We start from the raw sequence: 24,394 nt of genomic DNA on the forward strand, positions 1-24,394 counted from the left end.
CTTCCCCCTAGTCCTTTTATTTGCAGCCATTCTGCTCTTCTCAGCTCTGGAAAACTGAATTATAAATTGCCAAAGAATAAGCAATTAAAATTCTTTCCAACAGTGCACTTTGCTAAAGCATTTGTATGAGAAAACCTAAAAGAAAAGGAATAACAGAAATGACATTATTAAAATGTCATTTCAGTATTCTATCTTGTGTTGAAATTTCATGGATACTTGTTTTGACCAGTTGGTGCATGGTAGTAAGGATTGAGACTGAGGGAACTTGATCCTAGTCTCAACCCTGTAACTGGTTCATTGTATTTCTCAGTAAAGAAATCACATAACCTTTCTGTGCTTCACTTTTCTCATCTGTAAAATGAAAACTGAGCCTCTAAAGCAAAGAGCTTAGTGATATAAGCCCTTGCAGGACATAGTTCCCAATTTTATTGAATGAATCCTAAGACATTTAAACTACTGGCTGATGTTGGTTCTATTGAGAGTTAAATATTTGTGGAAACTAATAATTTTGGGTCTGTTACTTAGCAGCTTGCAGCTTCAATTTCCTTTTCTGTCAAATTAGGATAATAATGCCTAAATCGTGTTTTTTTTTAAAATTATAATGTCATATATGTATATGCAATATATATAATAATATACATATTATAAGGACACTTTATAATATATATTATTTATATATAAAAACAAAGTATTGAGGCTAATACTTGTCCTTGTAGTTGTTAGGCTATTTTTATAATTTTCTTTTACTGATTACCAGATACAATTAGCTCTTCGGGTTTACCCGTAATGTCTTGAAACTTTGTGGACAGCTAGTTTGTATCATACTCCTATCACCTTCTCAAAATGCCAGCTCCTGTTTATTTTCCCCTAGTTTTAATCATCTCCAAATTGTTAACCTTTCATCTCTACTGATCTTTTCATTGCTGACCCTCCTTCTATCGTAGTCTAGTCTACTTTTTAGAAATTATCTGGGCTTACCAGTGTTTTCCTTCTCTTTACAAAATGTTCTTTCTACATCTGTGATATTATTGAATCCTTGTTTTCCCCAATTCCAACTAACACACACCACTGCATTTATACCAAGTCACTTGGCAGTAGATTCCTCTAGGAATGACTCATTATTTTAACATTACTTCTCCCTTTCAGATTTTTTTCTTTTGTCTAATTGTGATGGCTGGCATCTTTTCTAAAACATAAAATAATTTGGTATAATGTAAGTCTTGTTTCTAAATATTTTTGTTTTGCCAAAATAAAATATTAATGATCTACATGAAAGAATATTTTATATAAAAATGTGTACAGTCATATTCTTTGAATATAAGAAATTGCCGATTATAAGATACACCTTCATTTTATGGACTAAAAAGAAAGAAAAATCCATGGTAAGATAACATCAATTGTAAGATGTATTACTATTTCACAAATGTTAAAATGTAAAGAAGGATGCCAACAGGATCAGTGAGATATGGCATGTATAGTAGATACTGTTTTTAGTTTTCTTAATTTTTTTGGTTAACGTTTTCATGTATTTTTGTTTACTTAATAGAAACTTCATATTTTTATTTTCATAGTTTTATGAGCTCTATCTAAGTTACTTCTTGCTTCATTGAAGATATTGTACAAACTAAGATATTTTTTCTTGGTCTCATTCTTTCCAAATATTCAACGCCTTTATGATTACATAACTTGATCACTCTACTTTCAAATACCCACTGTGGCACAAAGATACGGCATCATTTGAATGCTTGAGATGGAAAACATTTTTTATTTTTTCAGGAAGGGAATGCTACACTAATAGTTTCTCAACTCTTCTCCCTCCACACAGAATTATATATTCTACTTGAACTAACTTCATGCTAGAGAACTTGATCCTAGCCTCAACCCTGTAACTGGTTCATTGTATTCCTCAGTAAGGAAATCACATAACCTTTCTGTGCTTCAGTTTCTGTGCTTCAGCTAGAGAGTGTCATAACGTAGTAGAGTCCTCTGACCTTGTACTGTTAGTTTACCTTAAACTTTTTCCTCATCATACACATTTTTTAATTTATAATTGACATACAATATTATATCAGCATCTTACACACTTTTGAATTTGAGTTTATTTTGTCTTAGCTTTTGTTTTATCTCTAATGCTAAATAACAACAACAACAAAAAAACACATTTTTTTTTTTTTTTGGTTTACTATCTCCGTATATTTCGCAGATCCCTATTACTTTACTTTCTTATTATCTCTAAAGGAATGACTTAGAAATCTCATTTACTCTGAGAGAATACTTATGTTGAGGTGGGGTAGAGTAGAGATCCAGAAGTGAGTGTATTAGTATTTTACATACTTTAAAACTCTCCTTTGGGAGAAAAGTCACTGTATTTTTTATTTGAATGAAGATAAGTTCTGTGTACACGAGATGACTACAACTGAAGGTTGACATCTAGTAATCTTTTAAACTTGGTTTGTTTTTTTCTCGGGGATGCAGATGTATGTCTCTAGGAAATCAGAAAAAAATGGAATTATAAAAATTGGTTTTTCTACCAATTAAAACATTTTAAGGAGCTCAAGCTCTATGTACATGATGTAAAATAATACAATAATGTCTTGTTTATAAATGTTAGTTTCTAATGTAATAGAATATCTAAGAAGTACTGTTTGGCTAGTCCTTACTTATAGATAATACTGAATCTTAATTAAACTTGTCGAAATGACTTTTAAATTATATTATGTCCCCTGAGCAGTGGTTCTTACTCTTGAGGTTTATAGATTTTAGGGAAAAGGTCCAATGAACTCTTGAATTTGTATGTAAAACTCAGCCCTTGGGCACAGTTTTTTGTAGGAAGAGGATCCACAGCTTTAAGCAGAATTTTGAAGAGGTTAATAACTCCAAAGAAATTAAATCTGTAGTGTTCTAGGTCAGCACTATATCTCTTTTATCTGTTCTCCATAGTGATCTTGATTGTAAATTATGAAACCCCAGAGTATTTTGAAGGTCAAAACAAAGGAAATTTCATCTTGAGTTGTTACCTTGGAAACAGCAGTGTTGGTCAAGTGGTATATTTAAAACAGTAATATTATTGCCCATAAACTACCCAGGGAATTCACTTTTAGGAAGTAGTGAGTATAAATAAAGATAGTATTGTATTCACAGAAAAAGACATTAGAAAATTCTAGATCCACATATGTTGAAAAAATGTGAAAGATTAAAAATATACTATTTCGAACTCGAGTAATTAAATTCATATAGTTGTGGTTTAAATTATTTTTCTAAGGGGAAGTATGCGTGTATATATAGGAAACAATAAATGTTACTTGGTATTCATATATATGTGTATATAGGAATTACTTTTTAATGTTCATATGAGTAATGAAAATACTCGATTTTTTTTTTTTTTATTACAGTGCATGCAAGATATGGGAAATACTAAAGCAAGACTACTCTATGAAGCCAATCTTCCAGAGAATTTTCGAAGACCACAGACAGATCAGTATCCTTTAATATTTCTTTATCGTGGGTTTGTAAAGAATTAACTCATTTTTACAGTTCATATTTTAACCGTATTTAGGAAGATGTGAATGTTATCATACTGATGTTGTCCATTAAAGACAGAAATTGATTTGCCCTGAGCGGTGCTTCGTATGTAGTAAAATTTTATTAGGAATCTAGAAATACTTGATTTATATAGTATTTTTTATGTAATTATTACTAAGTGTAAAATATGACTAATTATTGATCTCGAACTCTTGGTTGGAGTATATGTTGTTTATTATTTTAGACTATTTATTAGAGATTTGACTTGTGAGCATTTCGAGTATTTTAAAAAATAATTTTCAAGTAGATTTTTTTTGAGCACTTTTATATAGTAATTATATTTATGTGGAGTAGTTTGCAGTTATGTATTTAAAAGGCAAATTACATATTTAGTATAAGTGGAAGTGCTGAAGTAATTTATGCTAATATTTACTGTTGACACTATACCTCTTTGTATAGGTCACCCAATTGTATTTTATGAATTTGCTCTAAGGAATGAATAGAATATATTCTCAGGGGCATTTTGGTAGAATATTTTTAACATTTGTTAAAGAAAATCATTTGATTCTATAGGAGTTTTCAAACTCATATTGAAGTTTGAGAAAGCAACTCATCAGAATTGTGCTGCTCTATAAATAAGATTATCTAATCGATTGTAGGTATTTGTGATTCTATCCAAAGGTGATATTTGCAGTTTTGACAATAAAACGTTTATTAAAGACGAGTTACACATTACGCATTTGTATACTAAGATAGTTTGTGTGGATGGTGAAAAAAAGGTGATCTTTTCCAAGTGTAGATACCGGCCATTATATATATTTTCATATTTGTATAGAAACCTTTTAAGTTATATACAAAAATTTAGTATTGTATTTGGCCTGTTCTGTTTCTGCTTCCCGACTTTCTTCCCACAAATTTAGCAATCTGATATCCAAGGCTATTTTTATTATAACAAGACCCTAGGGTAAGAGTGGGAGATACATATCAGGCATAAAAGATTAACATGTGAAGAAACATGATATTTAAGGTTTGATGTGACAAGATTAAAGTTTTGAAGGGCAAGTGGCAGTAGAAGCTTATTTTCCAGATCGTGAAGGGTTTTCAGTGCTCTGTAGAGTAGTTTGGCCCAAAGGGTTGAAGGATTTAAAAAGCCTAAAACATTTTGAAGCAGAAGGAACAGTAGAAACATTAACTTCTACCACATAGATTTTGCAATCAGAGGGACCATGTAGAATACTAATGTAGCTTAATTTGAGAGCAGTGATGTAGATTTAAATTCAATAGTGGTATTGAGAATGGACAGGAAGAAATTGGGAAGATTAGAAGGTAATTGGGAAAGCAGGAGTAGTTGGATTAGGTTAAAATTGGCTTAATTTCTGAGAAAGACACTGAGATGACCCCAAATTTTCTAGTTTGGCTGATGTTCCATGGAATTCAGTGGAGAGAAGGAATTCAGTACCAGACAAAGGTTTAAAGGTTAGAAATGAAAGATAATGAGCCATGCTTCATTACTTGGGGCAGGTTGAGATGTCTGTTCAACACACATATGGAGATACTTATTTAGTCTGGACCCTAGAAGAAAGCAGGAAATGCATTGCAAATTGGAGAGTCACTTAGTGTGTAAGGATTAGAAGAGTGCTGTGTGAAGATACCTTTACCTAGGGTGGTGGTCCTTTATTCTTTTGGGGGGTTTTATTGAGAATCTTGGGAATGCTGTTTTCCTTCTCTGAAAAATGAAGGCCTAGGGCAGAACCCTGGGGAGTAGAACGTGGTAGAACAAGCAAATAATGTCCTAGGTGGATGTTAATAGCTGCTTGCTAATTGTACTAATTTAGTCCTCTTCTTTCTGCTTCTCACTCCCAAGCTTGAGTTGACATATAAGATTCCTCAAATTGAAGGATCTCCCTTTTCTAGAAGTTTGTGTGTATGTGTATGGGGAGTTGGTTTGGTTTGAGCTAGAGATTTTGGACTTCTCTTGAATATTACGGGGTAAATTACTCGAGAGTCTTAAAATTTTTGGTAGTATCCTTTTTGGTACCTTGTCGATAAAAGTGGCTTCTATGTTACTCTATCCATCACATGATTCCATGTTATTTTTCAGTGCCTTGAAGATGCTCAGAGAAGGACAATATATAGCTTCTTGATATCTTTCATGTTAAATTCTTCTATGCACCATTTTGTATATGTTGGTAGCTATATTGTTTCTTAACCAATTACCATCAATTTTATGATGAACCTTCTAGAAGTAAAAGATGAGTGAGATATGAGTTATTCTGATATTGTTGCTCATATATTTTTAAATAATTTGGTCTTTAAAAATTTCAGGAGATAAGATTTTTATAGTGAATTGATTGGTGTCTGGTATCAATAAATCCTTGACCTTTGACACAATAAATATATAATGTTGGAAGGAACATCTGCTTACTAAGGGTTTGCTGTGCGCCAAGCACTGAGTTTGACATTTTATGTACATTATCTTTTTTAATTTTCAAAATAACTCAATGAAAGCATATTTTCATTTTTGGTGAGGAGAGTGACGGTGGGATGCTTAAAAATTGTTAAGAAAATTCTCAAAGCTTCCAGACATTCTGCCCCCTTTAACAGCACTTAAATATTATTTAATGATGATAGTCTGAGTAAAATAAATGTTGCCACATTTGAGTTTTGATGGCCTTTAAAACTAGATATAAGTTTGTAGTTTGGGACTCTGCAACTAGGTCATAAGGTCTAGATGAAGATTTCAACTTTTGAGTACCTGGTATGATTCACATTAGGCTTTTGGATTATGTGTATTTTTGCTGTTAACACAAGCATGTTTATTTGGTTTTTCAAACTAAATGTTACTTCTAAAGCATTTACAAATTCTGGTCATATTTATATGAGGTGTAGGTCCCTTACCGGTCTCAAAAAGATAATCTAATAGTTGTCAGAAACTACTTAAAGAGGGATTTTGTCTAAACAAATTTGAGGTAGATGACTGCTAATGATAAAGAGTATAAGATGACACCTCTTAGAACCATGAGAGTGGCTTCTATAATACTAGACTGCTTAATTTTTTTTTTTTTTTTTTTTTTTACTTTGGTTATAGCAACATCACTTGTATCCCTTCTTTTAATTACAAAACAGTGATTTGGACTAGTAAGAAAACCTTTCCCGTTTCTTTATTTCATGAATCATTCATTCTGAAGCCCAGTGCTCTTTTAAAAGCCTGACATTTCTGCACTTTCATTGATTTAAATACAGTTGTCTCATCTCTAGAGGCAAGTGGAACCAAACTGAGTAAAACTCACATAATATGGGACCTCACAGCATTCTTAACAAAATTTGTCATTTTAAAAGCTTTACAATTATAAAAGTTATGCAGAAGCTGCTGTGAAAGTGTAATTTCTCATGTTAATTATAGGATGCATGTACTAGTGTATGACAAATGATAAAGCTTTACATTAAGCTTTTCATTATTAGGATATTTTGTCTTATCTAAAATCTTTAATTACTTCAGTTCCATGAGATCTATTGTGCACCAAAGCTAATCAGCCATTCTTCCTTTGAGCTTTCGAAAGTTTTACTGCTGTCAGTGGTATGTGTCAGGAACTGGAAGATTTTCTTTTCTTGGGAGTAGATATTAATTTAGTTGTCTTTTAAGTGGTGTCTTTAAAGAAAGTGGGGAAAGTCTTAAGACACAAGTAAATACATGTCAAAAGATAAAATATATAGTGCTGTTAAAAATTTTCTGGCCTTATATAGTACCATTTGTTAGTTTTGAGGATAGGAACAATTGAGGGTACTCTACTGAATAGTTTGTAACTTTAAGTATGGGGAAGACTCTGGGGTATTTTGTTGTTTGTTTACTAAGTCAACCAATTAAACATAAATTTGAATTAACATTTTTTACCTTGATTCCCTGCAAATATTGCTATTTTATTTTTAATTCTTTTGCTGGTTGTGTTATTGATCTGTATCAGTATAACTAAATCATACATCTCAAAGGGCACCTGGACCCTGGAAAATGAAGATAAATATTTCTTAATTTCCAAATTCGTTGGTTCTTTTGTGGTTGTTTTTCATTTGCTCATCTATTTGAACTTGTGATAGGAAGCCATCATAGCCCTTAACACAGTAGTTGGGGTTCATTTCCTCTCTCTACCATCGGCCCCATGTTTAAAAGAATTGACTGTCAGAATACATTTATTAATAATTAGAGCTAAAAATTCACCTCACTGTGTGCCATGCACTGTTGTTCTTAGTTCTTTACATAAACTGACTTAATTCTTATAATAATCCTGTGAGATGAACCTTAATGTTATCTCCATTTTAAATGTGAGGAAACTGAGATATAAATTTATATAAAAATAAAAACTAACTTCATTTATTGAATTCTTACCGTTTGTTAGGAATTGTGCTATGTACTTTATATATATTGTCTCCCAAACTCTCAACAGCTTTGTGAGATGAGTATTATTTTATTTAGATATTTAGATATGAGTTTAGTAGGTTAGCTAACTTCAAGGTCACAATAATGTCCCGTTAAATAGGAAGTGCCTACTGGTACCAGAAATGAGGATATATATATACATTGGAGACCAGCTTCTTTGGGAATACTTTTCCTTGAAAACTCCTCCGATGGTTTACATAGTAGTCCTCTCATTCACAGTTTCACTTTCTACAGTCTCAAGTTACCCGTGGTCAACCACTGTCCAAAAGTATTAAATGGAAAATTCCAGATATTTTGAGAGAGAGAACGAGAGAGACCACATTCACCTACCTTTATCACAGTATACTGTTCTCATTGTTCTATTATTAGTTATTGTTAAGCTCTTACTGTGTCTAATTTATAAATTTAACTTTATCATGGTATATATGTTAAGTATGTATAGGGAAAAAATAGCATATCTAGGGTTTGGTACTACCCATTGTTTCTGGCATCCACTGGAGGTCTTGGAACTTATCCCCCGTAAATGAGGGTGAACTCCTATAGTGACAATTTGCAGACACAGAGACTCTATAAATCCAATTTGGCTGTTCTTTGAGCTCTATTGTTAGAGTAGAATTAGGAATTAAGAACCTCAAACCCATGAGCCAGCTCCTGATTTTATAAATAAATTTTTAGAACACAGCCATGCCCATTCATTTTCTATGGCTGTTTTGGAGCTACAAAGGCATGGTTGAGTGGTTGCAACATAGACTATCCTGCAAAGCCTAAAATATTTACTCTCTAGCCTTTTAAGAAAAAGTTTGTTGATCCTTGTAATAAAATATTGTTTCTTTAGACGAATTAACTAAGAATTGGCTTGCATTTTTGGGACCTTACACAGACATAAATAAGGACCATGTGATATGTTCTTGTTCTAAGAAACATGTAGGAACTGAGAGCAACCAAGCCTAAGACTGTGATTTAGGGAACATGCTATGTCCTTGGTGACTTCCTGTGGAATTTTTAAAATTCATTTTGTGGTGTGCTTTGATTTTTTTTTTAAAGTAATGTTTTGTGTTATGAATTAGGAAGATCCTAGTATGTTTTCCTATATTAATGCTTCATTTTTAGTTTAATTTAGTTTTATATCTTTGGAAAACATATCAACTTTTGTCCATATAATTTTTAACTTTTTACTTCCTAGGTAATTCCTGAGAGGGTTTTTGATCATAAGCAGAAATTCGACTCATATAGTTAAATTATTTATATAAAATATATTAAGAATAAATTAAGATTTCACCGACATCTGTTATTTCTGAAAATTCACAGCAACATATTTTTAAAATGTTTGCCTTTGTCAAATTCAATATGTATGAAACCATCATAGTTTTCAATATTTTAATTTTATTGTGGTTAAATTATTTTATGTACTGTATTTCTAACCTTAATAATTTTTGGTCATAAACTGATGGTCTTTGTTGTTTATAAAGGAGAGTAGTGAAATCTTATCAGGCTGTATGTAATATGTAGTACACTTTAAACAAAATCCAAAATAAACTGTTGTTTATCTTTGAGAAGGAAAAAAATATCACTGTTATTCTTTTCTTCAGATATTTAAACATAAAAATTAGACTTTAAGAATTTGGATTTCTAAGTTTTCTTTAGTTAAAAAATAACTATAAACATATGTTATATAATATTTATATTTAACTGTAAATATAATTACTGTTTTAAAAATATTTATATAATATTTAAACAATAAATATATTTCAACTTACCTGGAGTGAAAATCTCATTAGTCTAATAAGTAAATTCTTTTTTCCTTCTCTTTTGTGGAGGTAAATAGTTGTTTCTACCTTGAAAATTACTCAGTGCATCCACATTCCTTTACCTTATTCAAAAGGTCAGCTTCTTTGATCGTTTCATTTTTTTCTATTCGAAAAATAGAAAAATGTAATATGACTTGGATTTATAGTCATAAATTTAACATGTAGCTGGCTTACATGTGAAATAGTTTATATAAAATACTGTTGCATTTTATGAAAATCTCGACATACTTTGATAATTTTTTTCTTATTGAATTGGCTGCCAAAATGTTCACATGTCTAAATATGCAGCCATGTAGCAGCTCTGCGGCCTTTTACTTGAAAGGGGCTCCAAGGCTACTTTGAAAATGAAGGCACCCTTCAAATTTAACATTCTTCTCTACATATTAAAGCATTTATTATCATTAATTAACTGACTGATTGACAAATGAACTTGTGATGACCAGTAACATTCTGAAAAGGTAGTGTTAGACATTCCTGGTTTTGAGTCACAACTCTCCTTTGTACTATAGGATCTCAGAGAACTTTTAAAATTTCCTATTCCCCAGTTTTAGTTGTGAAATGGCACCTACCTTATAAGTTGTTAAGAGGAAAAAAAAGAGAATCCAAAGTACCTTTCACATATTTGGGTTGTAGAAAACTATCTTTAAAAAATGGCTTTCAGCCATTCAGCTTATTTAATAAATTGAATGTTTAGATTTTCTGTCTTGCTTGCCATTATGAAAGGCCTTTGAGTGCTTTCATAATGCCTCAGTTCTTTTATATCCACTGTATATATGTCAACTTTTCCTGTTACCTCAACTGTCAATTTAAAAGGCTTTTTATTAACTGCTGATATGGAGTTTTTGACTGAAAATGTATTGTTTTACTGCTTTGGGTGACTTTTTTTTTGAACAGAAGGTTGTCTTAACCTGGGGATCTGCAGAAAGTATATTTCAGTGTAATCCATTTCTTTCATAATTCTGTGTATTTTATTTTACGCATTAAAAAAGCACTTTCCCATAAAGGAGTCCACAGGCTTTACCTGTGGGGTTCACAGTACTAAAAAAGTTAAGAATCCTTGATGGAAGAATTCCCATTTTAGTAGAATATGATAAAGCTGTGATTGAGTGGTAAGAGAAGTCATCTATATCAGGTAACTCAAAGCTCTCGAATCCCACTAGAAATGGCTCACTGTATCAACAGTTTAGGCTTGGTCAGCCAACTTCAAAAAAATTAAATAGTGCTAACCTTGGTTTAGCTTCTTGATTTCTCCATTCCTCAGCTTTGCAAAAAAAAATTGGCCACCATTCTCTTAATACACAGGAGAATTCTCTATGATACAACCAGAGGTAGCTAGGTATAGTGATAAAGAGCATAAGTATTGAAATCATAATTGTTTAATTTTTTTCAAGTTGCTGTTTCTTCATCTATGATGTGGGAATAATAATATGCACATCATTGGGTTGTGGATTAAAGGAAACAAACTGTGGACAATACATACACGATGTCTGGTATACTCTGGATACTATATGGGTATTAGTTTCCTATATTGAAAATTAAAAATGAATCTTAATTGAATGTAGAGTTTTGGGGGTACAGAGAGCTGAAGAGTGTAGTAGAATTGAGAAATGTGGTTTTCTTTCTAGAATTTGGTTGACCAGTTTTGTTGGATGGGGGAAATTTCCTGAGATAGACTTTGGCAGAAAGAAATGTAGGTTACAGAATTTAGTTGCAGAAATAGTGGGAAAGCATAGACGAGGGAGTAGGAAAATCGAATTTAGAGTCTAAGCTTTGTGGGGAGGAATGAATAAAGGGGAGTATACTTGTCACTGAACTTTTGCTTTTCCTTAAGTTACCTGTTTTCAGAGCAGTGGAATTTTTCATCAGAGATAAATACGAAAAGAAGAAATACTATGATAAAAATGCTATAGCTGTCACAAATGTAAGTAAAACCTTTAGCTCTATCGCCAATTGACATTTGTTCAATAGATCTTGAGCTTTCAACATACAGCTCAATTGTATTTATTGTAAAAATATACCAGTTACCTACATTTTAAAACTTGAATATTGGAAGTATTTTGTCACATTTTAATGAACTCTTACAAAACAGAACTCTTGATTCAGAAGGGAGAATATTTAAGAGTCTGATAACTGCTTAAATGGCATTTAATTAAGTCGATTCTATGAAATTTGCAAAAAAAAAAATAAAGCCACTTATGAAAAAAAAAGGAGAGAAAATTATTTAACTACATTCTAGAAATTAACGAAAAAAGAAAAAAGGCAAATTTATCCTTCCCTACGGGCTGTGGTGGATCTGTCCAGACATACATATATTAAAATATGGCGTTCTAATTGATTATTATCAAGGCTTTTGAAAACTAATAGCTGTAACCTTACTGTTGTGATCAAAAATGTTATATCACTGTTTCTTTTTAGTGTTTTTATCCTGATTAAAATTTTCCATCCTAGTTAATTACAGTTTAAGACTAATTGTCTTTATTGGTGTAATCATTTTTTTTTTTTTTTACTTTGATTTCTGAATGAATAAGCAAGCTATAAGTTGGTTGATTAATCTTATGGTTAAGTTATCTGTCGAGCATTTTACATGCATACTAGGTTTTCCTTTTTAGTCCATATGGAAAAGCAGTGCACTAAAAAGTTCAATCAAACACTAACAAAGTAAGGATATTTTAATATATTGTCTTTGACCATGAAAAATCTTGTTAAAAAATGTTTGGCATAAAATTGATGTACATTTTGGAGCAAAAATACCTTGTGTATAAACTTTGGGCTGCATTTATAATGGATGTAGGAGAGGAAATCTTTTGAAAGATTGGTAAAAATTGACAATACTGAGAATGATATTTATACGTCCATAAAACTAAGTTTAGTTAAAACTAAGTAAAGGGGAGGATTAACTTTAAAAAATAAGTAATATATTTTTATATGAAATTTTAAGAAATCATTTTAGTATATTTTATAAATCATACTGCTTTACATTAAACACCTGTTTTAAAAAATCCTAAACTTTTTAAATATCTATATTTATAGTATTTTTTTCTTCTTGGCAACAATTGGAAATTATTTTCATGTAGTAATGTACAGGAAAACAGTTTTATTTTTAAAGGATAGCTGTTACGGAATTGTTTTTTTCCCCTCAAGCGTGATAATGATATTATGCTTAGTTAAGAGAAAATCTTCACTCATAAGAGATGTGTGCTGGAAAAAAATATTTAGGGATCAAGTGTCATGATCTCTATAGCTACTTTTATTATTTCTACTCACAATATATAATATAGCAATTAAGTTATACAAATACATCTAAAATAACCTAGTATGTAAAATTATATTAATGTGGAAATACTACTACTTTCTCCCACTTTCATGTATATTGCAGCAACTTTATGCAAAGTCTTCACATGCATCTTCAATATCAGTGTCTTTATCAGCACTGCCATTTTTTGTTAGCTCAGGTTTTTTCTTTTATTAAAAAAAATTCAGTTACAGTTGACATACAATATTATATTAGTTTAAAGTGTGCGACATAGTGATTAGACATTTATATACCTTACAGAGTGATCACCCCAATAAGTTTAGTATCCATCTGATACCATACATAGTCATTACAATATTATTGACTATATTCCGTATGCTGTACTTTATAACTTCATGACTGTTTTTATAATTGGCTATTTGTACATCTTAATCCCTTCCCCCTTTTCACCTGTCCCTCCCAACTCCCCTCCCATCTGGCAGCCATCAAAATATTCTTTGTATCTATGTGTAACTCATTTTTAAATGGCTCAGTGAAACATGTTAGCTGAGAGAGAGAGAGAGAGAGAGAGAGAGAGAGAGAGAGAGAGAGAGAACGCGCGCGAGGTACACAGACAGACAGACAGACAGACACATAATATAACGTTAAGGTTTAATGACTGTTAGTGAAGTTTATAGAGCTGTTCGTTCTGTGATTTACATTTTTTCGTAGGCTTAAAAATAAAAATTTTAAGGTAAAGGATTAAATACTGTTGAGTGTATATTATTAATGTAATTAAAATTCAGAAAATTTCGTAAAAATCACATTTACCCAAGGGAAAATGTATTTTATCTATTCATTTATAAGCAGGATAATGATTTTTTTAAAGTTGATATTCTAGCAAGTTTAAAATATTTCTTTTTCATGACAATCAGTGTGGAAGTAATCATATTACTAAGAATTTTATATTTATATGCAGTGTTTTGTCATCAGTAATAGATTGAACATTCATTCAAACAATAATTTTGATTATTTATTACATCACAGTTTCCTAGGATACTGAAATAAAGAGGACACGACCTTTGCTTTCCAGGAGATTTACTTTCATAGTGTGAATGAGATCAGGTTAAATATATAAACATAATATGAAACAAAATATAAATGTCTTATATCTAAGGTACTTAAGGAGTACTAGGGCACTTAAGGGGATATCAAGGGGAGATAGTCTGAATACTGGTTGTACTTGTGGTTCTCTAAAGAAATGTCTTGAGTGGCTGTTAAGCTTGATATGGCTGTTACCCCATAATATATGGCTCCAAATTGCTTTATCTTTGTAGTGTTTGTGTCTGATTTTTACAGTTGTTCTGTTTCTTCTTATTTTAGCTGACATTTTTTAGTGTTGCCAGTATGTATTATTGCTCTTATTTTCTTATTTTCAGCAAGCGTAAGGACCTAAAGTTGACCCTATTTCTCTATTGTAAGGCAGTAATTTTTTAATACTTTTTAAGCGCTCATAAATTTTTTGGCCTTCTGAAACATAAATATTTCAATATGTTGTGGCAAAATATGAAATAATAAACTACAACAGAACAGTGGCAAAGAGTTTTGCTGTTTTTTTCCTAAAACACTGCCCCCCTGCCTCCCAGGCCATTTAATGTATATGTGAACTAAGCCCCACATGAATCCATTATATAGAGTATGAGAAAGGCTAGGATGGTACTTCCTTCATTCCTAGGGATTTGTCATTGTGAAGAAGAGCCTCAGTGAATGGTTAGTAAATATGGTGTTTGGTCATATAAACATGGTACTTCTGAGAAAGCAGGGAGGGTACATATGCCACTTTTGTGGAGGGAATTTGTGGTATAGGCTTTATGGTTTTGAGTGCTGTGTGGCACTACAAGCACGAATTGAGGAGGCTTAAAGGGAGTAAGTAACATTCAGATAGAGACAAAAACAAAGGAAAATATGTTCCAAGTAAAAATGTTTTTTACTGGATTTTTTTTACTGGTTTGTAGCCTTAAACAGAAAGAGTATTTTATTTTTACTTTTTGCATCTTTTAAAATAACTGCATGGTGCTGGGCACCAGTGTGGGCATATTCTAATAGCTCTCCTTCCTATCAACCCTAATTATTTCTCTTCCTTGCTTCTGTCATTTGTGCTAGCCTCTCATTTTGAAACTAGATATGAAATGACAGAGACTGGCTATCAACATTGATTTGGAATGTTTTTTGATCATTTAGTCATCAAAAACAAACATTTTTGAGTGTATACCATCTGCAAGACACTGAGATTGAAATGATATAATCTTTGTCCAAAAGTGACTTACTCTCAAACATTATCAAGATATGATTTACATGTACAATGAATAGAATGTAGTAACTGTTCGAAGAATAAAAGTGTTATGAGAATACAGTTTTGGTAGCACTAGTTAATTTTCACTGGCCAAATTCTTAAAAGGAGTATGTTTAAGACTGTTCTTCATAGAAAAGTAGGATTTTAGCTAAGAGAAAAGATGAATGTTGATTATGCAGGAAGGACATTTCAGGCTGAGGGAACATTTTAGCCCATTTTTACTAAAGATGAGGAAAGAGAGAGTTCAAAGTATGTTATTTGGTATTTGCGTTTGACAGGTAGTCCATGAGACTGTCTTATTTAGTGAATGTGAAGGACGGCTATCAGGATGGGTAGATGACCGAGAGAGAATAAATATATGAGGAAATAAGTCTCGAAAGGCAAATAGGGATTGTATAGAGGACTTGGACGCCAGACTGCTCAGTATTTTCTGCTTTTTTTTTGACTGAGGGATGGTTATTGGATTGTCTTGCCATTTAATAAATTGCTAGAAACTTAATGACTTAAAACAACACAAATTTACTATCTTATAGGTTTTGTTTGTCAAGAGCCTGGGCATGGGTTAGCTGAGTTCTCAGCTCAGAGTGTCACCAGGCTAAAGTCAAAGAGTTGACCAGAGATGTGTATGATCTTATCTGAAGCTCAATATCTTGAATGAAGCTCGCAGTTGTTGTCAGAATTCATTTCCTCTGGCTGTCTGACTGAGGTTCCTGGTGCCAGGTGGGGACCACTCTCATTTCCTAGGGGCCACCCTCAGGTCCTTGCCAGATAACCCCATCTTCTTACAACATGACATCTTGCTTCTTCAAGGCAAGTTGGAGAATTTCCCATTCCAGATCTCTTAAGGGCCCACCTTGAGTAGGCCAGGCACATCCAGAATAACCTCCCATTTTATAAATCCATTATTAACTCTTTTGTAAAAATATTACATTTGTAAATTTTTTTTCTCTTTGTCATATAACAACCTAATCAAGAGAGTGAATCCATTATACTCACAGTTCTGCCCACACACAAGGGGAGGGCATTAATCAGGGTGTGTATAACAGGAGTTGGGAATTTGGGTGGCCATTTTAGAATTCTTGCCACTGTGATACAGAATGAATTTGCCCTTCCTGGTTATTTCTTAATTGAATGAGAGATAAAGGAAATTCAAAAAACCTTGAGTACGGAAATCTCCGCCCTCTCCCCTCCAACCCTCCTTAACCAATAGTGGATCACAACTAGAAGTACAATAATAAAGTGAGAGTTCCTAGTTCCTAAGAGATCTAGCATGTCTCAAGTGGATGAGGCTGAACTCTGCCATATTATTTGTTCTTTTCCATCAGCAGCTTTTTCTATTCCGACATCCACGAAAGAACATAACTACAAAGAAAAGAAGAAGGAAGGAAGACGGGGGAAGGGGAGGTAGTGGTGAAGGACGGCAGTAAGGAAGGAGGACGGAAGCAAGTAAAAGAAGAAGGAATGAGGAAGACAGGCCGAATCAGGGAGTCCTTCTCTTTTCTGTTCCTTCCTTTTGTCTTCCTTCTTTTTTGTGCTTTTTTTTCTTTTCTTTCTTTTCTTTTCTTTCTTTTCTTTTTTTCTTTTCTTTTCTTTTCTTTTCTTTTCTTTCTTTCTTCTTTTCTTTTCTTTCCCTTTTCTCCCTCTTGCCCTTCCCCCTCATATATTTCCATCTTCACACTAATCATTTCTATCAAAATGATCAAAAAAGAAAATCTACTTTTTGTAAATTATGAAATGTATAGGTAACCCTATTTAATCCTGACTCCCTAACTTTTTGTAAATTGTAAAATGTATAGGTAACTCTATTTAATCTTGACTCCTCAGTTTCCTCAATTTTGTTTTGGAAAAGCAGCTAATCTTTAGGAGTTGTTAACTTGAAATGTTCTTGTCTCAGTTTATCTTATCTATTTCTTGCCTACTTTACCACTTCTCATCCCTCAGAAATAACCTTTTAAACTCGAGTATGTACTTGAGTTAAAAGCACACAAAGATGTTAATTCTTCAATCTGAATTTCACATGAAATTACTTTTCCAGTCAGTTACCATGTATTTATTTTATAAAAGTTTAAAAACAGTACAGTTTTTACTTGTTTTGTTTTATATATGTGTGCATGTATATATGTAGAAAGGCTAATATTTAGTACAACAAAAGTAAAGTTAAACATTATTTCAACTGAGGAATTATTGTAGAAACAGTGTTTCTGTGTTATAGTACAATAAAAATGACATAGCACTAGTAACTTTATTAATCTGTTTCCAGATTATGAAATTATTCCAGATTATGTAATTATTTAAGATGCATGAGCAGTAATTTTAAGACAGTGCGAATTGCGATTAATTTTAGTTCTTCAAAAGAGGAATGAGAAACTTAGATGAAAGGTAAGGTGGTGAGTTAGGATTACTATAAAATACCATAGTTTCAGGTTGGTTTTCTTTATTCTTTTTGGTACAATTTTAGTTTTCTCTTCTGTGGAATAGGAATGATCATGGTGTCTACATTTCATAGTATTGTTGTAAGAGTTAAATAAGATAAAGGCACACTACATTTTTAGTAGGGTGCTTGGCACATAGTGCTTAATAAATATAAGCTATTGTGATAATTATGTTGGAAAAGGGGAGGAGGGCGACAGTGGCAAATGACTGTAAGCGAGTGAATAATTAAGAAACATGAATACTCATAGTTCACTAGTATAAAACTTTAAGTCATTGGCATGATTTTGGTTTGAGTTCTGTTTGATTAATCTGTCCACATTTAGTCAGCTAGCTGCTTAACTCAGACTGAAGGGGTGAAGGAATGCTTCCTTTAAAGATAGGTAGAGACAGAAGTGTGGATATTTCAAGTAGAGAAAGCAGTAGGAGCAAAGACCCTTAGAGGCAGTAGGAACAGACTAGAGATCTGGAACCAGAAGGAATCACGTGTGACTAGACAGCAGTGAAGCCAGGGCAGAGAAGGGCAGAGAGATAAGGTAGATGACACTTGTGGCCTGATTAAGGAGTTTGAACTCTGTCCTTATATAATAATGTGCGTAAACTATTTCAGAATTCTAAGTAAGGATATGCAATGATCGGATTCGCATTTAAGAGTGTCATAGTTTGGAGAATAGCAAGACTTGGGGCAAGGAGACCAGTTAAGAGGACTAATCCAGGTGACAGGTGATGGTGATTTCCTACTATGTGGTTAGAGGTGGTAAAAAGTGGTTCTGAGAAATTTAGGAAGAACTCTGAGAGCACCTAGTTTTTCTTGTGTATTTTTTTCTTTTCATCTTTCCTCACCCCATTTTTGTTCTCCCTCGTGTATTTGCTTTTTTAAAAAAAGCTTTATTGGAGTATAATTTACATACAATAAAAGATAATTTACAATAAAGTTGTGAGTTTTAGGGGAAAAATATGTACCCCTGTGTAACCACCACCACAACTGGCACATAGAACCTTTCCTAAACTCCAAAAGGTTCCTTTGTGACTCTTGCCTCCTACCCCGGCCCAGTTAGCCACGGATCTTTTTTATCACTGTAGATTATATTTGTCTTTCCTACAGTTTCATATGAATGATATCATACACCAGGTACTCTTTTGTGTTTGACTTCTTTCAGTATGTTTCCGAAATTCATTTCTGTTTTTGTGAGTCCTGTTAAACCATTCCTTTTTCTATTGGCAAATAGTAGTTCTATATGGGTACGCCAAAATTACCACACTTGCTGTATCCATTTACTTGTTAATTTGCCCATTGACTTTTCAAATGTCTTTCCTACTGAACAAGTCTGGTTTTTTTTCCTAGCTGGAACACATAGTATTAAAGGGCTTTTATTTATTTATTTTGGGGTGGCATTAAAATGTTTTGTTAAATTACTGATATTTATTGAATAATTTTATATTTCTGCTTCTGAGTTTTAAAAGTGGCAAAATTAATGTATCATCTCAAGAGGTGAACAAGTACTTTTACAATGACTTACCTTAAATTAATGACCTTTACATACTAAATCCTATACCTTTTTTAATATTTTTACATTTAGCTTTTACATGAGTTTGGGCAAAAGGAGTTTATGATACAGGTTAAGTGATTTTACATACATTTTTTTTTTTTAATCTCTTGTATTCTACATAAAGTGGCAAGTAAAGATCTCTAGGAAGTAAAGGTTTAGTAGGATAAACCAGCCAGGTTTTAAGATGCAGTTTAACTTTTTAAATATTTTCTTCCATGTGTAATTTTCATCAATAGTCACTAAATGGCTAGTTTGGACAATTATAACAGCCAACAAACAATGTATGAGGAAAAAAATCTGTATGGTTTATGGTCTTGGTCTGTGATTCAGGAATCAAGCATAACTAACGTAATAACAAGTAGATTGAATGAGGGCTTGTCATCTCACAATCTTATTTCGACATTACACGATGAGCTTTCTGTAATAGAACCTTTTATTTTTTTAAGTTCTTCATAGGCACTATCGATATGTTAGGGGAATATAGAGATGTCAGGGCATTATAGAGATGTCAGTTTTATGGCTCCATAGATCTACTGTGCATCTCGTAAAGGTATTTCAGTTGTATTTTGGCAGTAAAGAGAGCAGGAAAATAATGCTTCCATTAAAGTAATCAGCTATGTATGTAGAAATTGAGTAGACAGATGTGTGAAAGGCTTTTAGATAAAATTCTTTTTCATGGATAAATCGCTTTTGCTGCATATATAACTGTCTCATAATGCTTTGGGGTAATTCAGCAAGTATAGCACTGGAAATGGTGTTTGTCCATACTAATCATAAGAAGTGTATAAATTGCTTTATAAGTCTTGTCTGCTCCTCTGCTGTTACAGTACATTAATCCACTCTTTTTTTCTCAGCCTTTTTTGTTTTGATTAAACAGTCGATTAAAACTTTAATTTTTCCTATTTCAGCTCTGTTTTATTTTCCATTCATAAAACAGTTATTATAAGTTAAAAAAAAAGAACTCATTTGTGCTCTCCTGCTACTTGGGACAATGTTCCTTCATGCTTCAGAGCATTAGTATTTTAATAGTAACATTGACTAAAAGTGAATCACTGGGAAAACTTAATTATTTTTTAAATACTTCTGGTATGACCTTGTCTCAATACATTTAAAATTTTATAACATACTGAGATCCATTTTAAATGAAACACTATTCCGTAATAAATATTTTATGTTTTAGAAAATCCACACGGAAATTTTAAAAAAGCGATGCATTCTTTTTGGGCACTATTTTCTTTTTTACACACTTCTAAGTACTTCGGTGTCTCAAAAATACATGGATTTTTCTTTCCTGGGCCTGTCAATTCTGATTACCTTCTTTTGTATCTTTTTCTCCTGACTTTTCATCTGCATTCCACAGATTTCCTCCTCTGATGCTCCTCTTCAGCCTTTGGTAGCCTCTCCTTCTCTTCAAGCCGCTGTTGAGAAAAACAAATTGGAGGTACGGTAGTGTTTTAGCCAGCTGCATTATGTAGTGTGTTCAATGGTAAATGAACTTCCTTTCACAATGTGCCATAATTTGGGAATGCTATAATAGTTATTTAAATTTCAAATGCTCTCCCATATTAAATATATTAACTACAACAATTTTTAGAATATTTTCCTATGCCACAGGTAGGATTAAAGGGTTTTATATTTAATTTCAGAATAACTGATTTGTTGGTACAATAGATATATCTCAACATTTTAGAAACAGTTAGCTTTTTTGTTGTTTTTTTCCATTAGTACCTCATACTTACAGGAACTTTTACTTTTAATTGCTCTTAAATTCTTTGATCTATTAAGAAAGTCTGATTAAAATGGTTTCTTTCCCTCATTCTGTTACAGCACTTGAAGAAAGATTTTTTTTAATAGATACAATATATATAATATAGAATCATGACTTTAGAATCATCAGTGATAATTTTTAGAATGTGTTTGAGATAGGAGTGGTCAGGGTGTCTACTCCTTGATAAATGATATGCTAAACATGGGGCATACAAAGACAAAATACATATACTTTGCCCTCAAGAAGCTAACAGTCTAATGGAGGAAACAGATACTTCACAGGTTTCTAATGAAACATAATATGTGCTGAGATTGACATAACACTTGCTGCTATTGATATAGGAGGCATGCTTTTGATGCATCTTAAATTCCTAATTAGTATTAGCTATAAGGATTAAGGTGCATTCCATAGCAAAAGCATCTTAAAAATGACCAGTGGGCAAAGTAGAAAGTTTTGGGGATTTTCAAGTAGAATGGCATAGCCGGAGCATGCATAGGATAGGGACAGAAGTGAGAGAGAAACCTTCTTGTGAGCCAAATGATAGAGTTAAGTCTTCATTTTGAAGGCCCTGGCACTTTAATGATGAGTTTTAAAAGTAAGAAGGTATGACCTTGTCTCAAGAGTAAAACTGATTTTCATGTTATAATACTGCTCCAGTCTCTCTCTGGAGAGTGAATTTTGTTCTGGCGGGTATGGAAAAAACTTGAAAACCTGTTGCTCTAATCCATGAATAAAACCATGGGAGCATGGGCTAAAATGAAGGCAGAGGGAATGAAAAAGAGAGTATAGTTTTAAGAAATCTTGAAAAGAGAGAATCCATGAGATTTAGTAATCAATGGAGTACTAAATTTTGGAAACTTTGATGACTCCCAATTTTTGGCTTTAGCATCTCAGTAGATGATGGTGCTATTCAGTGAAAAAAGGATACCAGCTGAGGAGGAAGCACAGGTTTGAGAGAAAAGGAAGGGAGATGAATTAGAAGTTGAATATGTTGAGTATGAGGTGACTGTGGGACATGCAGATGTCTAGTAGGTGGTCGGATATACAGGTCAAATCCCAGAGAAAAGATTTTGGATAGGGAGGGAGGTAGTCAGACAGACAGACAGACAGACAGACTGACTTGAACCTAAGAGTTTGTAAGAGTCCCCAAAGCTATACTTTCACCTGGGAAAAGGGTTAGAAACCCTCAAATAGTGTTATACTATGTAGTTCCTGCCTCCAAGTCTTTGAAAGCAGTGGTCTCATTCAGTGTCTAATGTCTATAGTACTAGACATTAGAGAGCACCCCAAGGCAGTCCATTTAAGATGTCTATGCATGATATAGTCCTGTATATGTGCTTTATAAATAAATACATATATGGTAGAGTTTGCTCACAACTCTTTAAGATAGGAGTGCATAATCAAAACTTTTGGGGTGCATATCTTTAATTCAATCACTTAAATATAGTTTGATTACAATGAACCCAAATATGGACTTTTCTCTATGTTATAGGACTTCAATAGTTATTCCAGTTTTCTTACTCAGGGGGTCTCCTATTTCACTATTCGTATACATAGCAACAGAGTTTCAGGAACTATTATTTTATAGTACCAAACATTGCTGTATTTTGTCCTTGTTCAGAAAATAGTTTAAAACAACTTAGGTTCTCATAGTACTTTAGGATCTTGCAGCAGCTTTTGATTTTAAAGTGGGATGTGATCTGTGGGTAAAACTGTATGATCTAAGTTTAAAACTCATGTTTTAAATGTTACTTCAAAGCCTATGTAATAATACCTACCATGTTGGAATCAGAGTAGACGCCAGCCATATTTTGACAGCTGAAATTCCAGTTCAAAGGAGGATTGACTCATGCTCTCCATCTATTTAACATTGAACTAATTTATTTTTGTTAATTTCTATGTGCTTACCAATTATAGTGTTTAGAGGGACAAGCTTCTTCCCAACTCTCATGGCTTCCCTGAGAATTAACCATTCTGAGAGGTTACAGAGCAGTTCATTCCCAGTATATGAGTGACAATGTTCAATTACATCACTTAGTCACCAAACTTTACTAATATCTAGAAAACATTTTGTAATATATAAAGAATTTTCGCAAACCTCGTTCGTTTTTTCACTTATAAAGTGGGGATAATATTACTTACCTTGTAAAGTTATCAGGATTAAATGAGTCAAAACTGTCTGGCACATAGTAAGGGATCAGAAAATATCTGCTGTTGTAAGGAGGAACAATACCAAATAGCAGTGCTCCACTGGATGGCAGTGAATGGTGAGACTTGAGAGTTTGGGCTCTGTTGTCCCACGGCTCTACCGTTGATTAGCTGTGTTTTGTGCTTTTCTAAGATTTTGTTTCTTCATTTATAAAACAGCAGTAACGGTAGGTTTGTTTGTTTGTTTGTTTTGTTTTTTTCAGACAGTTATTCTAAAAATGAAATGAGAAAATAAAATACTTTAACAGTGCCTGGCCCATAGGAACTTTTATTATCTCTTATATTATAGCCTAGGACTTGCCATTATTATCTTTCCTGATTTACAAATAGTAAATATTCTGCTCTTGAAAGAGGTTATTTCCAACACCATTTTAAAAGCACAGGCATAAGTGCAGCCTTTACACATTTTGACTAAGTTTTGTGTGTGTTTATTCTCTTTCCTAGATTTATGAGTTTATATTTTCATATTTGCTATCAGGAAGCTAAGGTCAGATCAGTACTCAGTTGCAATGGTCATCCAGATCTAGGTTTCTATATATCTCTTTCCCCTAAATGCTTTATGAATAATGCTCTTTATTCATTTCATTTTTCTTTTTTCAGACTGTAGCCCTTACATTTTTAATATTATATCCTGTTTTATCTTTCTTGGACATGGCAAATTGTGATCATCATCATATTATTATAGTTTACTGTTGGATTGCACTAACTATGCAGTTGGCTCTGGTCTCCAAGCACTATATTTAACATTTTATCATGAGAAAATTATTATATTTGCCATTTTAAAAATCACAACACTGTAGGGAATGTTTTGTGATTGTTTTTAAAAATTAAAGTGATTATACCCTTTTCCCCTCATGTTTACATGTTATAATCTGTGTTTATCTGTGTGATAAGGAATTGGGGTCTGGTCAGTTCATTTACTTTTTTCCTTATTCAAATTTCAACTTTATGATTGCTATTAGGAAGCCTAATCTTATATAAAGATGCAGTAAGAATTTATTAAATAGAGGTCTCATTTGTTTAAAACAAACTCTGAAATATCAAAGTTCTAAATGGTCTCAGCTCTATGTTAATTTTTTTAAGAAACCATA

The 24,394-nt window shown here is 32.6% G+C and overlaps 1 protein-coding gene across 4 annotated transcripts in view; it reads left to right on the forward strand.

The window, feature by feature from the left end:
- The window catches only part of SMAP1 (small ArfGAP 1), a 123,585-nt gene that overhangs the window by 47,112 nt on the left and 52,079 nt on the right, over positions 1-24,394 (forward strand). For 3 of the 4 annotated variants that reach the window (XM_016157610.2, XM_016157611.2, XM_016157612.2), the window contains exons 3-4: positions 3,393-3,478; positions 11,608-11,683. In XM_016157610.2, coding sequence (XP_016013096.1) covers positions 3,393-3,478; positions 11,608-11,683 — 162 coding nt within the window. Of the gene's footprint in view, positions 1-3,392; positions 3,479-11,607; positions 11,684-20,687; positions 20,769-24,394 lie in introns of all 4 variants that reach the window. The other variant, XM_016157613.2, reaches the window with a different exon arrangement.

This window comes from Rousettus aegyptiacus, unplaced genomic scaffold (genome assembly GCF_014176215.1).
Source record: "Rousettus aegyptiacus isolate mRouAeg1 unplaced genomic scaffold, mRouAeg1.p scaffold_m13_p_1, whole genome shotgun sequence".
Taxonomy (NCBI): Eukaryota; Metazoa; Chordata; class Mammalia; order Chiroptera; family Pteropodidae; genus Rousettus; species Rousettus aegyptiacus.